Here is a 15,691-nt window from a genome sequence, read left to right on the forward strand (position 1 = left end):
CTTTTCTTCATTACAAATTGCATATGATGACTTTTCTTCAAACTGAAACATATTTTGAAGATCACTTGCATGAAAAAGAACTTGGAACTGAAATGTTTACAAAATGCAAATAATCTAAGCTAGCTTGCAATTAAGAACAAAGTATAGCTGAAACACCCCAATTTCTCATATGTTATCTAGTTCAGCTCTCACATTTGAATAAAAAATGAAATTCTATCTACACATGTGATTTCATTATTAGACTACTGCAGATGCCCAACATCCACTATTCTTTCTTTAAAAAATACTCTACTCAGCTATTCTATATTTTTTGAAAAGGGTACTGTATCTCAACAATTCTACTTTTTAAAAAATACTCTAAGAGAGAAAAAAAAGTCTTATTTCTGTTGCAAATATGACCAATTGCCCCAGCAAAATTCCCATTTCTATTATTTGGACCTACTTATTTTTTTGGTGCTAAGCAGCAAAGAACCATTGCAACGGAGATCTTTTACATTTTAGTCAGAACGCATAACCTGCAATCACAGGATTATGTAATAATGCATGGCTGCTCACGTTCTACCCATCCATTTCTTGGTGTGGTGCCCGTGGTCACCAAATACCAAATATGACAGCAGGATAAACTATTACACATATACATCTTACATATGCATAAGGAATAAAAAAAAATCAAATTTAATGGAGGTGTGGCCTGACCTCTTTTGGAACACAACAGAAATGACATATATTCAGGAGTGAGATTAGTTTGATTAGTATTCTAATCAAAATAATCATTAGCAGCAGCATTCCCACCTAAATCATAGTACTGATTTGGTCAGGGGGAAAATATAGACTAAACTCTGAATTATTATAGGCAACTGAGATAAATAAGACCTCAAGGGTCCAAAGCTATGTATTGGCAAGTGAACTAGAAAAATTAAACTCATTAAAAAAAAAAAAACAGTGGCTATTGCACATGTAACTAAGCTATGGGTTAAACATCAAATGTATCTGAAATTGTTTACTAACTACTCCTGATTATAGATCAAACATTAGACATTATTCCGTACATAGTGCAATTTCTCACCAACAGAAACATAGGAAAATAATATATACTACATATATGCAACTTTTTCAGTGGCCAGTAGACAATCTACCATTTGATTGCTTCCATTTTTGCAAGCTGCAAATGTTTAATAAAAAGTTTTTGTTGTGCAAACTGCAATTACTTTGCTACTTCAATTAAAAACAAAGAAACTGGTAAACTGTCACCGTCCAAGACAGCGCACCGTTCAAAGCGGCCACAATGCGTTGTTTCGGAGTTGCCACACACGCATAGGGGGAGGGGGATGCATGGGGCCACAGATGGGTGCTGGGTGATGGGACTCATGCTGGGAGAGGAGCCAGGAAGGCAAGCCAGCTGCGGTCAGTTCAGAAGCCATCCAGGCCTGAAGAGTACTTGCTGGAGCTAGCCAGGAGCAACCAGGAACAGGAGGATGGAGCGTGCTGAGTCCATATAGCCAGCTGGCTAGCAGAAGCCAGTAATGCTGGCTAGAAACCCTTTTACTCTATTGTTCACCACGTGCCAAACTGAGATTCCAGTAAAGAGACCCGTTCTACTCACAGTGTGGCCTCTTCCTTTGCTGCTTGGTTTGGAACCTCTACTATCTAGAAAGAGATCCAATGCCTTGGTCACAAAATAAACTGCGATTTCAATATCAAAAGTGTATCACTATCCTTTTGAGAGATTGCAAACAAATGTTTATACTTCATTCATTAGAGAAATGCTAATCATTATGACTGGGAAGACCAGTCACTTTGATTAGACCCCAGGGAAAATGCAACTGAACAGAATTTTTCTGTGATTTTTCACAGAAAATAACAATGGGCAGGTTGTTATCCTCCAGAAATGATGTATCAATGAGAACATTCTAATCATTCTAAAATGTCCCTGATTGGATTTTGATCCCAATCCCATCTATATTAATGGCATTTTTGCAACTGTAATAGTTTCCTAAACAGGGAAAAAATAGAAATTGGAAAAAACTTTAGACTTTAACATTTTGTGCAGTCTTATCATTTGTCTTTCACTAATTTTACCCGGGTAGGAAGAGAAAGAGATATTTCAAAGTATTTCATTTACATATTTCCATACTGAGCTTTAATCTGAGATTCTTATGCATTCTATATTACCTATACTAAAAGAATATATACCAAACTCAATGTATTATCTTTTATAGTAGTTGTATATTCCAGATAATTTTATAGCATGCTTGTTTAAAATAAGATGGGTACTTGTATATCACAACTGCCATTAGATGGCAGTGTTCAACAACTTTCCATTGAAATACAGTATTAGGTTTTTTTTTTTTTTTTTTTTGTTTTTTAATTTGATTTATATGCCGCCCTTCTCCGGAGACTCAAGGCGGCTTACAATGTGTTAAGCAATAGCCTTCATTCTCTTGTATATTTTATACAAAGTCAGCTTATTGCCCCCACAAACTGGGTCCTCATTTCACCTACCTTAGAAAGGATGGAAGGCTGAGTCAACCTTGAGCCTTGGAGAGATTCGAACCAGCAGAAATTGCAGGCAGCTGTGTTAATAACAGGGTGCACTAAACCCCTGTACTATCAAGGTTAAGGATTAGTTTCAGCAATCCTTATATAGTAATTAAACAGTGGAATAACTATAGGTTGCTTCTTTTAAAATGCTTAGCTTGAGAAAAGTTTTAAGAGTTATAAATTGATTTTGGATTTTAGGGACTGGGATTAACAAAATAACAGAATTTTATAGAATTTTATAAATTTTCTGTCTAAAACGTGGGGATGCAAAAAGCTGGAAGCTCAACCACCTTCAATATTTTTCATAATGAAACTGCAAAACAGCAGCTTTCCTGACGTGCATATCAAAATTTGAATTTGTTATGTATTGGAAATAATCTTTAAAGTATATAGGCTTTTCTACTAGCCACTATAGAATATTGCATGTCAAAGAGAAACATTTTTTTAAAATGTTAAACCCAAATTATGACCATATTTTCAATGTTCAATTACTCTTCAAACTAAACTATACTTCATAATGTTCTAGCATTGGTGTTAAACATTTTGGTGCTTTTATAGGGAAAAATGTAATGTTACCCTTCCCTTCTCATATAAGATATTAAACTGGATTGGCATTTGGCATTCATTAGATAAGGTAGCAAACTTTAAATAGAAATTGATTTGTATATACATGAAAAAGAATTCCAAGAAGATAAGTGCAATTTTAGATTGACTAATCCAATGGGAAAGTAATCCCTATACTGGACATTCTTTGAGACAAAACCTAGAATCCTTTCTAGACTGTAATCTGTCCTACAGCTTACATGTTCAAAATAGCAAGTCCTGGAAACAGCAATGCAGGTTCTAAAGACGGACAGACAAGGCAGTTTATTTCCTGCACTTTGCTGGTTTATAGAATATTCTCACATGTGACTAAGAATGCTCGACATTTAGGACACACCTGCAATGTTTATTAAATGAGGTTAATAATATTCCCAATTAGATAGCATTACTTGAAACTAGTAATTTAGATCCCTTGATAGGCACAGCTTCATATTCCCAGCTGTGTGTCTTATTTATTTCTGACCAGATTTTACGGTTACCCGTAGAGATCCAAGTCAGTTTCAGAGCCCCTTCTTCTGGAATGTTTCTCCATTTACTTTCACAGATGAACCATTTTTCATTGTCCTACCACTAAAATTCCAGTCAACAGGAGAACAAAGTTGAAGAGTCTTTTTGTATGTCCAGTAGGGATTAAGTATGAAGGTAACAGCACTCAATCCTGTTAATACAACAGTAAAATGTAAGAGTCCCAGATTTTCCATCACAGCATTCCAATTGGAAAGACACACCCACCATATATGGTAGGTAAGCATCATGCGGCAGTGAAACATGTGGATCATTATCCACTGACTTGCCTTCCAAAAGAAAGTATTAGCCCGGCCAGCCTAGAGAAAAAGGAAAAAGAAACCCAAGTTAAAATACCAAATAGATAGAACTGAAACGTATTTCACATTTCGCATGAAACAAGAAACATATTTGCAAAGTTAAAGCATTATAGAACCTTACTACTTCCAAATTTGTTGAAAGTTATGAAAGAAGCAGGAAATCTGAAACAAAACTAGCTTGTGAGTAAGAACTTGATTAAACATCTGGATCACCTTTTGGAGGACAAAATGGAATGTCAGCAAGAAAAACTATTAGGAAGCATGCTTAAGTTCTTCCAATTCGAGCAAATTTATGTCTTTTTGTCTCATGACTGAAAAGGATCACTCAAAGGAAAAATAACCTTTTGCATATGCCAAGACAGCAACTTTATAATCCATGCCCTACATCAGTTACAGAACTGGAAAATGCAAGAGAAAATGTCCCAACACATGAATCTTGGAAGATTGCTCCAGAAATAAACTTATTCCACAACAGATCTATATTTCATCTGTGGAGTTTGTCAAATCTGTAGAAAATAGTACTGGCTACCTTTTAATTTAAATAAAAAGAGGGATGTTTCCTGCCATATTATCCTAAGTTGTATTACTAGGAAGTAGAATTCAATTGAGAAGAAAGAGCCAGTTTAATCTAGTAGTTTAGGCAATATGTTAGAACGCAGGAGACTGTGAGTTCTAGTCCTGCCTTAGCCATGAAAGCCAGCTGGGTGACCTTGGACTCTTAGCCCAACCCACCTCATGGGGTTGTTGTTGTGGAGAAAATAGGAGAAAAGTTCACCTAAACATAAAGAGATGGTCAGAAAACTCCTAGCACAACTCCGCAAAATCTAAGAAAACGATTCCTATTTGATCTTGACATCCATATTGAAGCATAATAACCCACAGTGTTTAAATTGCTCAGTTGTTCCTATGAATTTAATTGTTCCTTAATACTTTGAAAGAAATCCTGGAGATCATATCTGCTTGGAAACACCATGGTCTGACAAAGTAGTTCTTCATCTAATATGTAATAGTGGGTAGTTCATAACTAATCAAATATAATAAAAAGTATACCCAAATGTTTTTCAATTTATGTTACTTACAATTAGGTTCAAAATAGTAATAAGAATATTTTCACAAGTGATTATCCAGATTTTCAATCTTCATAAATCAAAAGTGTCATTAACCATAACTGATGTATTAATACCTATTCTCTTTTACTTTTAATATTCAAATCTAGAAAGGGCTGATTGGATTCATATAATTTACTCTTTTGTTTTCTACAGTTATTTTAATCTAGAGGAGGCTGTTTGGGCTCACATAATATATTCAGTCTAGATTGTAAAAGTATAATCTAGAATGACAGGCACCCACCAGTATCCCTTTTACCTCCTCTAGTAACATAATTTTGCCACTGGTATATGTCTGCCAATTCCCAGGGATTAAAAAAATAAAATAAAGTACAGTTTACGGCCAGAGACAAATTGTCCTTTACATATTACAATGGTTGGGCTCAAACAAATTATATTATGGCTCAGCATACTGTATGAACCAACCACCACTTGGAACCATCTATTTTTCCATTTTTCTCTCTAGCCCTACTTATTACTTGGGAAACTATACTGAGTTGGGGTTGGCAAGCTTATGGTCTTCCCAATGTTTAAGCAAAGCTTCCATCACCCCCCAGCCACAGGCTGAGCTCAGTTTTGGAGCTCAGCAGTATCTAAAAGATTACAAACTTCCTACCCGTACATTGTAATAAGCACTTGTAACACAATTTTTGACCTCGTTTTTAGATTTCACATTTACACATAAGCATGAACTGAAATACTGTCTAAATTGTTTGCATTTCTGTCATAAATGTTTACATTACAATGCTGTTTTCAATTTTCAGTCTAAAGTACAGTCTATAGTATGCTGTATAGAGAATTCTATTGTTTTAAAGGAATACTATTCATATATTCAATTAATAAAGCTGAATGACCACAAGTGACTCAAAGTGGCATATTCAAAAAATTGTAAAACACACTATCCCAATAAAGCAGCTTTAAGGGAGAGCTTCTGAACTCTTGCATATACAACTCTCCTTGTTGCTTTCTCTGCCACCTCCAAATGAAGAAGCAAAAGTTTACATGGATTCCATTTGCTGTCATTTGCTGTCATTTCCTTTATCTATCCTAATGACACATATATTAACTTCCCCTTAAGGTCTTAGAGAAAGAGAAGTTGTTATATTATGTCATGACTTCATATACAAGGTTTACACATAACTTCCTCAAAAGTTATGAACTTTTGTATGTAGTTGTAAGAAATAAACGTTCTCCAAACAGAGCTCAAGATCATTATTATTTTCTTGGATTGGTGGTATTGCAGGGCAGTCAACAAGCAATCCACAGAAATAGCAGTTTTAATCTATGGTTCCATGTCACAGGAAAAAAAATCCAATTATGTATGTAGTTCACAATATTGTAAAACGGGACACTATATGTATTTCATATAGAACCACATCTCATTTAACTACTTAAAACAAGCTCACGGCTAACAGTAGTCTTCCATTTGATGTGGTGGATCTCCCCCTTGTGCCAAACCTATCATGGATTGAAATTCTTAATACAACTTTAGTTCTTCATTGGAATGCACACTAATTATCAACATGAACTGTTTTAGGTCAGATTATAGTTCATGTAAATCAACATTCTTATTAGCTACAAAGAATTGATAACTACATGGCTAATTTCTACTAGCGTTATTTTGAGTCTCAAATGCTTCATCACTCTTCCAGTGATATTTTCGATCATCCCCAAATTGGCTGGGGACAAGTACAGAAAGTTGTTTTCCCTAACCAGGTTTATTGATTCTACAACATTTTTCCAGAACAAGTGTTTTGGATGCATTTTGTATTCTAAAACACAGTCCTAAGTTAAATTTAAAGTAGCATTTAAAGTTAAATTTAAATTGAAAGTAGTAAATTTAATAAACACAGTATTAATAGATTTAATATTTCATCTGGAAAAAGCTCAATCAAGGTAAATAACCTCTTAAAAAATGAATTATTCAATCAGGGGTTACTCCTAGCTGTTGCTCTACCACTTAATATTCTAGATATGAGAATCAGCTAATCTTTTCAAGTGTGCATTTATTATGACACTCTTCTGTAACAGTTACATCTGTTAGTAGATGAAGAACACTAGCAGTGAGGACCTCCAAGCAACTATGTATTCAGACATGGGCCTAGGACTGATCGCTCATTTCCATTCATCCTGAATGGAAATGCATACAGTAACAGAGAAGAGACGGAGGATTAGATTCTAGATAGGAGATTCAGCAAGAAAAAAGTGAAGAGTGAGAGCTGTAGCCTGAACTTGTAGAATAAAATGCCTCATTACTTGAAACAAGTTGTTGTCATGCTCTCAGACTTGCTGCAATTCTAGCCTGTTTTGCCATATGGACTTCCACTGGGGACTAGTCCAGACAAGATGTGTAATTTTATGTAGCAACCATAGCTCTTCTTTGCTCACTGCTCTCTCACCTTTAAAAGCATCCAAGACATGCAAGTGAAAGGCGTACTCATCTCAAGTAGCATTCCCATCAAAGGTATGTAATGTCCAGATTTTATGTTGGTTATCAGACCCAAAAAACCACCAAAGGCAAGAAAATGGTGAACAACCACAAATAAATCAAATGTTTTAAAGATAAAATTAGAGACATGAACGGCTACATTTTCCAGCAAAAAGAAGCCAGAGGCTATGAGACAACTGAACCAACTCCAGTCCTGCTGGGAATAAACCTTGTCAGCTTGAAAAACTGGATCTAATAGTAAAGCCCAGAAGCCAGCCACAAAACACTGAATGCCGAACACGCCTCGTGTAGTAGCCAGATTCCAAAAGACTTTCTCCTTCGTTGGCAATGAGCGGTAAGTTATACTCAACCATGAAGACAAAAAATGTGAAAAACAAAATATTCCCAAGTAAAGAAAGAAGCCAATGGCCACTAGTGCCAAACGAACTTCCCACAAAAAATAATTCCAGGCAAATATGGATCTAGATGTTGCCTCATCATTTTGAAGATTCATGTCTTCTACTTATGTTGAGGTGGTTTGGGGAGCACTTGTCAGGTCCACTTAAAAATCTTGAACTTTTGCCCATGCAGTGAGCAGCAACCAAATTCTCATTGTCACCTGAAGAAAAAAAAATAAGACAAAATGCTCTGTACAGTATAGAAATACATACATTACACATACCTAGTTCTAAGAAGTCATACAGACTCAGTTTACACACTGCATTAAGAGGTCCTTTAGTTTGGGTAAAACTTTTTGTACAACCAAAATAGCTTAGAATTTTGTGTAACCCAATAATAATTATTCAACAAACTGATTAAATAAACATCAAATGAGAATCCAATTATGCATTATTAGTAGCAGTGCAAAAGTTGCTTGGGTTTCTTGCATATACTGTACTTCTGCAATTAATACTGAGATAAAGAATCACATATTGCTTCTTAGTACCCGTCACTGGCCATATTAATCTGGCTCTGAATCCAAACACTGACCTATATAAACAAGTCATGTCTTTGTGATGGCAATTAAATGTGTAAATATATACTTCTTGTAATGAACTTATTTATGTTTTTTAAAAATGTTAGAGTTGCACGCACCTAACTATGAAAAGTGCTTTCTGAGGAGAAAATTAAAGATGGAATGGGGGATAGCTGGCTGACAAGGCATCTATAGTCGCCTTCCTTGATCTGGTGCCCTCCACAAGGGCTGAACTTATAAAATGGCCCTGCAGAACAGCTTAGACAAAATTATGGTCGACTAATTTGTGACACATTATATTATATAAATCCAGTCAGTGTAATCAGTATATGGTTTGATATGTTGGGTGAATCTAAACACTCAGGTCAATTCAGATAAACAGATAAACAGCAGGGACAGAGTTACCAGCTAAATAAAAACATAATCAGTGGCTATAGCCAACTATGGCTTCTTTCACTGTGTTTTTACCCTTACTGGATTGTATTCCACACTGTCAGGAAAATGAAGTTGCACATACAACCTTGGAGGTTACTTAGGGAACACTGAGGCCCTAATAATATGTAACTGCTATATTTTTCAGGGAGTTTCACAGGTGCACATGACTGCCTAGTCATTAGCAGGGAAGGGATGTTTTCAAGCTTTCTTCCATTATGCCTTGCAGATGGATTTAAGTAAGCACTAAGTTCCAGATGCATATTTCATTCCTAGTCATTATACATTATAAGCACATTATACACTATGATTCAGGTCTGTATCACAATAATTAACCCTTAACTGGAAATACACACAAACACATGTTGGCTGAGGATGATGAGAGTGGAACTCTCAGGACAGAAGCAACAACTAGTTCAACATTATCCGTCCTACCCAAAGATATTTTTAAAATAAATTTCTGCAGCCTGATCTTTTTAACTTGGAGATACAAAAAGGTAAGTAAAGCCATTGGCACTAGATGCTCATAATATTTTGCTAATTTCATATGAGATATTCTCCTGATGATCGTCTTCCAAAATCCTGTCTTCCTGAGTCCTTTCTCTGTACACCTCAATGCTTAAGAATACTTTTCTGGGTAATGCAGACAACCAAGCCATCCCAAATGCCCAAGACTTACCCAGATTAATTCTTGCCTAGCAACAGATTTAATATAAGTAAAGCTTTGTGAGACCTTGATTAAACGCTTAAAACCAAAAAAAAAAAAAAAAACTGTTTTTAAGGAAGAGTGGCTGCCCTAACAACTCTGAAGAAACACTGAGGGACAAGAAAAAGTAATACCATATCCTGAAAATGACACTTCCAGTTACAGGTAGTCCTCGACTTACAACCACAATTGAGCCCAACATTTCTGTTGCTAAGTGAAACATTTGCTAAGTGAATTTTGCTCCATTCTACGACCTTTCTTGCCACAGTCGTTAAACGAATCACTACAGTTGTTGAGTTAGTAACACGGTTGTTAAGTGAATCTGGGTTCCCCATTGACTTTGCTTGTCAGAATGTCACAAAACGTGACCACATGAGCCCGGTATACTGCAACCGTCATAAATATGAGTCTGTTGTGCCAAGCGTTCAAATTTTGATCACAGGGATGCTCCAAGGGTCGTAAGTGTGAAAAACGGTCATAAGTCACTTTTTCACAACGCCGTTGCAACTTTGGTCACCAAATGAACTGTTGTAAGTCGAGGACTACCTGTACTTCCTTCAGACCACCTCACCCTCCTCTCTCCTGTTCTAAAAAAAAAAAAAAACAAAAGGAATCCGAATTAGCTTCACTTCTGCTTAAAAGAATCTTCCGGAATTGTAAAACTAACAAAAGAAAAACCACCACCCAACAGGGAGAGAGAGAGAGCAACGAGCTGCCTTCATCCATGGCGGGTGGCAAACGGAAACTGGGGCTCTTCGGGGGTTTATGAAGTACACCCATGTCCTAACTTCACCCTTAAAACAAGGCTGGCAACCGAGAAGGGTTGCGTTTATTCTTACTCCCTTCCACACACACACACACACACACAGTTAAATGGATTACCACATTCTTCTTTATTCGTGTTGGATGCACCTTCAGATTATAAGACATATAACATCCAACCCTAAGTAGTAATAGTAGTAGTAGTAGTAGTAATAATAGTAATAGTAATAATAATAATAGGAAGAAGAAGAAGAAGAAGAAGAAGAAGAAGAAGAAGAAGAAGAAGAAGAAGAAGAAGAAGAAGAAGAAGAAGAAGAAGAAGAAGAAGAAGAAGAAGAAGAAGAAGAAGAAGAAGAAGAAGAAGAAGAAGTAGTAGTAGTAGTAGTAGTAGTAGTCAGGGATTGCCACAGCGAGCGAAGAAGAGGAACACACAACTTGCAGCTCGCGTTTTTTTTTCCCCTCTCCTCCAGGCTCTCCCTAATTCCGCGCTGCCACTACTATGCAGAAGCGGTCCTTACCGGTTGACGCCAAGGCCTCGGTCGGTCGGTCGGCCGGCTTCCCTTCCTCTTTCGCAACCACCCCGTCTGATTTCTGTTTTGTTTCTGTGGCTTGGTTTGGGTTGGGTTGGGTTTTTTAATAAACGTCGTTTTCCTGTGACGCGCTTAACCAACCAACCCACCCCCCCCTCTCCTCACTCCTCCCGGTCAGCCGGGTCCAAATCAACACTTTTCGGCCAAGGCAGCCTTAGCGGGGAATGCGCGCTCGTGCACAGGGCCTCGGATCCGCCCTCGTTTCCCTTTTTTTTTCTTCATCAGTCAAGCAGACAGATTGGGGCAAACCATTTGGTCGCTCGGAGAGGGGGGTGGAGGAAAAAAAGGGAACGCTGTGAGGGAAATTTCTGAGGGAAAATGAGGGGAGAGATGTTGTCCCCAGTTCGGGTCTGAGCCTGGTGGCGAGGCCAGTGAAGAATGCCAGACACTTTTGATTGCTTTTTATTGGGATAACACAAGGAATAGGGCTCCTGGCCAAAATGCCAAGAGAGCCAAGAACAAAGGATTAAGAAAGCGTTATACATTTTCACTAAAGGAGAAAGCAGGACAAGGCGGAATAATAAATAAATATCTCATAAACATTTTCGTAATAATTCTACAATTTGTTTTATTGGTGTCTAGCTGTCCCTATTCCTAAGCCTTGGCTAAGGAGTTACCTAATACACATTTTATTTGCTGCAGGAATCTCTATTCCCAATTTAGCTGAGGTCTGCAAGTTGCCTTAACTCTTTGTTGCTCTTATCAGCTTTCTAACCACCCAGAATTGTTACAAGCTGTACATGTGCATATTTCTTGTGAATAAGCAGTCTTTGTTCTTGCCAGACAGACTCTGCAATTACAGGCTTCCTGATTTACTTTCAAGTGTGTGCCCTGACTTTGCTTTACTTTAGCAGACAGCCCATCATCCCCTCCCCGCCCCACTTTGAATCTGAAAATGATTTAATTTTCCAAGATTCACCAAAATCAATATCCATGTACTGGGAGACCCCGTAGTTTGCTTACAGGTTGGAAAGGCAAAGCAGAAGGCATTGCAATCCACAACAGGTGATTAAGAGAACAATTGACTATGCCTGCCAGGGTCATTATTAGGTTCTTAACCAGTTGAAATCAGGCAACTATCCTGTCAGCAAATACCACCAGCCTTTCCATTCGTCTGGGGTGGGGGGGATAATGAAATAAACAAATTTTCTTTATATCCTACACCTGACTTCTGTTACCTAAGCAAAACATTTTACATTCGCTTTTTTAGAGTTCATTCTGATATTTTCATTCCACTTTATGACAAAATTTGCAGCTATCTTCCCAATGTGTGTAGTTCGGCTGTGGAATTCCCTCCAATTTGTCCAGAATGTGCACACAGCATTGTTGTCCAAGTAGTGCACACATACCTCCTTAGGAGTTTATTTTAACTTTATTTTTAACTGTGATGTTTGTATAGATGTTTTTATCTTGGCTGTTCACCGCCCTGAGTCCGAAAGGAGAAGGGCGGTATAGAAATTTGAATAATAAATAATAGGATGCCAATACCATATCTAGAGCTATCCTATTATGAACTGTCATTTTCCGAATGGCTTCTTGTTCTTTTGCTGCAGCAGCAATAAAAAAAAAAAAAACCTCCCCAGTCTCATTAGTTAGGATTTCCTCCACTGCCTGTATATAATGCATGACCTTATTGAAGGACCAGAGCCCACAGAAGAAAATAAGGGGTTGGTAGTTCTTCAGGTACTTTCTGGATTGTTCAAGTTCCCTATGGTTTCTAATCTTTCTTTCAGGTAAAGTGGGTATAATATAGGTGGGTGGGAGGACCACAGTTACATAACAAATCATATGGTCTCATTCTGACAGTTGTTAAGTCTATTTGTCTTAATATTAATTCTAGTGTGGGTAGCTACAAATACCTTTTGGGGAAATTTTCTAATTGAGAGAACCCCTATGTGTTATGTCCATGCAGGCGTGAGCAGAGGCTTTCCTTCTGCCACGCAAGTGCGGGACATATTTTAAAGTTATTGATTAAAGGCTGACAATTTTCCTTTAAAAGGGGCTGTCAGCCAAAAATTGCATGTTGGTTTTACTGAGTCATTATCTAGAATAAACATAGATGCTGGAAGTTTGGCTTCTCGTCTGTGTTCCTACACACACACTTTGGCGACGAGGATGGGATGTATGGGATGGGATGGGAGATGATAGTTCTCCTCTCACACAACTATGGTTCTGAAGGCTTTTGTTTCCAGAACAATAATTTAAGTCCCAATTCTTCTACTGAGGAAGTCACAGGCTGCACAGTCCAAGAATCAGGAATGGCAGATTGTGGGTGTTTATTCACTTCACTTTTACTATGAGATAAAGTGATAGGGTTATCTGTTGAGCTTCTTCAACTAGCAGGGACCTGTTGCTGCCACTGTTCACAAGCCATCCCAATGCCACAGGTCTTTCAAATGAGCCTAATTTCTGGGTGAGAACTTTCATTGCAATGCCTTCCCATTCGTGTACAAATACAGTAAAAGTTGTAGTGGGGTCTGGAAGCCACAGTGCCGGTGCTCCCATAAGATCACTCTCTATTTGTGTGAATGTTTGTTTGAATTATCTAATCCATTCAAATATATTCCCATCCCCCTCTTTAACAGTCTCATAAAGGGGCTTGACAATTAATCAAAAATTAAAGATTCAAATTCTACAAAAACCAGCCCCAAGAATCCCAGTTGTTTTCTATTGACAGAGGGCTTTAATGGATTGCTTCCCTTCTTAGGCTAACAGTCTCAGCTGTCCTGCAGAGATACCATATCCTAGGTTTTTAACCTCCTGTTGTGCAATTTGGGTTTTTGTTGTTTCAGGCACATTATAGCCTTTCCTGAAGCCCTAACAAAAGGTATCTCACTGGTAATCCAAGGAGCAATAAGTCTATTAAGGACAGATCTACTGGCTCCTGTATGTATTAACATCTTATGTTTAGATTCCCCAATTTGGACTTCCACCAGGGGTTGGGGGGGCTGGGGGAGCATTAGCTCCCTGCCCCTGGCCTCTTCATTCTTCTTTCTTTCTTGCATGGCTATAGCCATCAGGCATCCACTGTAGTGGTGGGTTTCAAATTTTTTTACTACCGGTTCTGTGGGCATGGCTTGGTGGGAGTGTCTTGGTAGGCATGGCAGGAGAAGGATATTGTAAAATCTCCATTTCCTCCCCAATCCAGGGGAAAGTTACTGAAAATCCCCATTTCCTCCCGATCAGCTGGGGCTTGGGAGGCAGAGAATAGATGGGGGCGGGACCAGTCAGAATTTTTACTACTGGTTCTCCAAACTACTCAAAATTTCCACTACTGGTTCTCCAGAACTGGTCAGAACCTGCTGAAACCCACCTCTGATCTACTCTTCCATTATCCTTCCTTTCTGCATATAGCACACTGGTTGGGTCCCTTTTCCATGCCTATACTACTTCAGATTCCCTAAACTCCCCCTCTTCACCATCCTCTTCCAGATTGTGTCCCCTTCCTCCCCCCTTTTCCTGCCTAAGGGCATCTGCTAGAAAGATAGCCTTCTGAATTTCTTTCTTATTTTCTTCTTATCCTCTGTTAGTAAAAAACTTGATCAGCTATCTCAACCAATTCTGAAATGTCTTTCCATGGACCTCCTTCTACTTTCTGTAACTTTCTTCTACTATCCTCTGCTGACTGCCCTATAAAAATAATTTATCATTATCATTATCATTTTCATTTTCTGATTGTCTGAGGCTTCAGGATCTAAATCAATATATTGTCTGAAAGCCTGGTATATTCTTTCAAGAAAAGTCCTCAGGAGTCTCATCTTTCTTTTGCCTTATTTCATATACTTTTGCAAGATTCTTAATTTTGGGAACCCCATTTTGGATTCCATTCAAGACTAAACATTGAGAATTTTGTAGCCTCATATTGTCCCCATCATCATCCAGATCCCATTCTGGCTCCGTGAGGGGGAATTCCCAGCAGTTGTCATTCTCATGCTCTTTTTTTTTTTTTTAACTGCAGCTCCATTGTCCCCGTCTCACCAGTCTCTGTTCCTCTGGTGTTAAAAGGACATCCATCCATGTCTGAATGTCTGCCCAAGTGGAGCTCTGTGTCCTTATAATAGATAAGAACAGAGTGTGCATTTTCTCTGGATCTTCCCTATAACTGGGATTTTGTTGCTTCCAGTTATAAAGGTCTGAAGTAGAAAATGGTGTGTAAACTAGCACTCGGCAGAATCTATTTCCTCCTCTTACCACTATATTTTCTCTGAGTGGAGCCTGCATCTACAGTTTCAATTTTGAATGAGAGTGGTTGTCAGAGGAGTCACTCACTGTTTGATTTTGTTGTTCCTCAGCCTCCCCACTTCTCTGGGAACTCCTTGTCTGGGGCGTACCATTCCATGAGTAAGTAGGGAGTGGCAGACCAGTCTCAGAGTCTTCCAGTATAACCGGAGGAGCACTGGTTTCTTTATAAGAAAGGGAATCAAAATAATTAACCCCTTTCCCAGTCTGGGGATAGGGAGTCAATACACACAGGCATTTACACATCAGCATATTTACACATTTATCCTCCATTCAAACTGCTTGCATAAAAAAAAAAATCCACATACAAATATTTCCTTTCATACTTTCTCCAGGCAAACCAATCATTATTATCATCATTTTAGGGAGCTTTCACAAGCCAATGAGCTCCATTTTTCCAAATCCTTTTTTTTTAAATAATAAAAGTAAAATAATAAAAATAATAATAATAATAATAAATAATAAGGCCTTTTTGTTTATTGTT

The 15,691-nt window shown here is 37.9% G+C and overlaps 1 protein-coding gene across 2 annotated transcripts; it reads right to left on the bottom strand.

Moving 5' to 3' along the window:
• Nucleotides 1-3,393: 3,393 nt before the first annotated feature.
• On the bottom strand, nt 3,394-11,076 carry CLN8 (CLN8 transmembrane ER and ERGIC protein). Of its 2 annotated transcripts, none has more exons than XM_070932959.1 (3): nt 10,897-11,076; nt 7,474-8,121; nt 3,394-3,968 (listed from the first exon to the last, which is right to left on the bottom strand). In XM_070932959.1, the coding sequence occupies exons 2-3, from the start codon at nt 8,014-8,016 to the stop codon at nt 3,645-3,647; spliced, it is 867 nt and encodes a 288-aa protein (XP_070789060.1). In that variant the 5' UTR covers nt 8,017-8,121; nt 10,897-11,076; the 3' UTR covers nt 3,394-3,644. The 2 variants fall into 2 exon arrangements, with proteins under 2 accessions (XP_070789060.1, XP_070789061.1); XM_070932960.1 differs by lacking the exon at nt 10,897-11,076 and adding an exon at nt 9,590-9,653.
• Nucleotides 11,077-15,691: the final 4,615 nt, after the last annotated feature.

Source organism: Pituophis catenifer, unplaced genomic scaffold (assembly GCF_029215685.1).
Source record: "Pituophis catenifer annectens isolate HBS135680 unplaced genomic scaffold, rPitCat1.0.hap2 SCAF_1, whole genome shotgun sequence".
NCBI classification, from domain to species: domain Eukaryota; kingdom Metazoa; phylum Chordata; class Lepidosauria; order Squamata; family Colubridae; genus Pituophis; species Pituophis catenifer.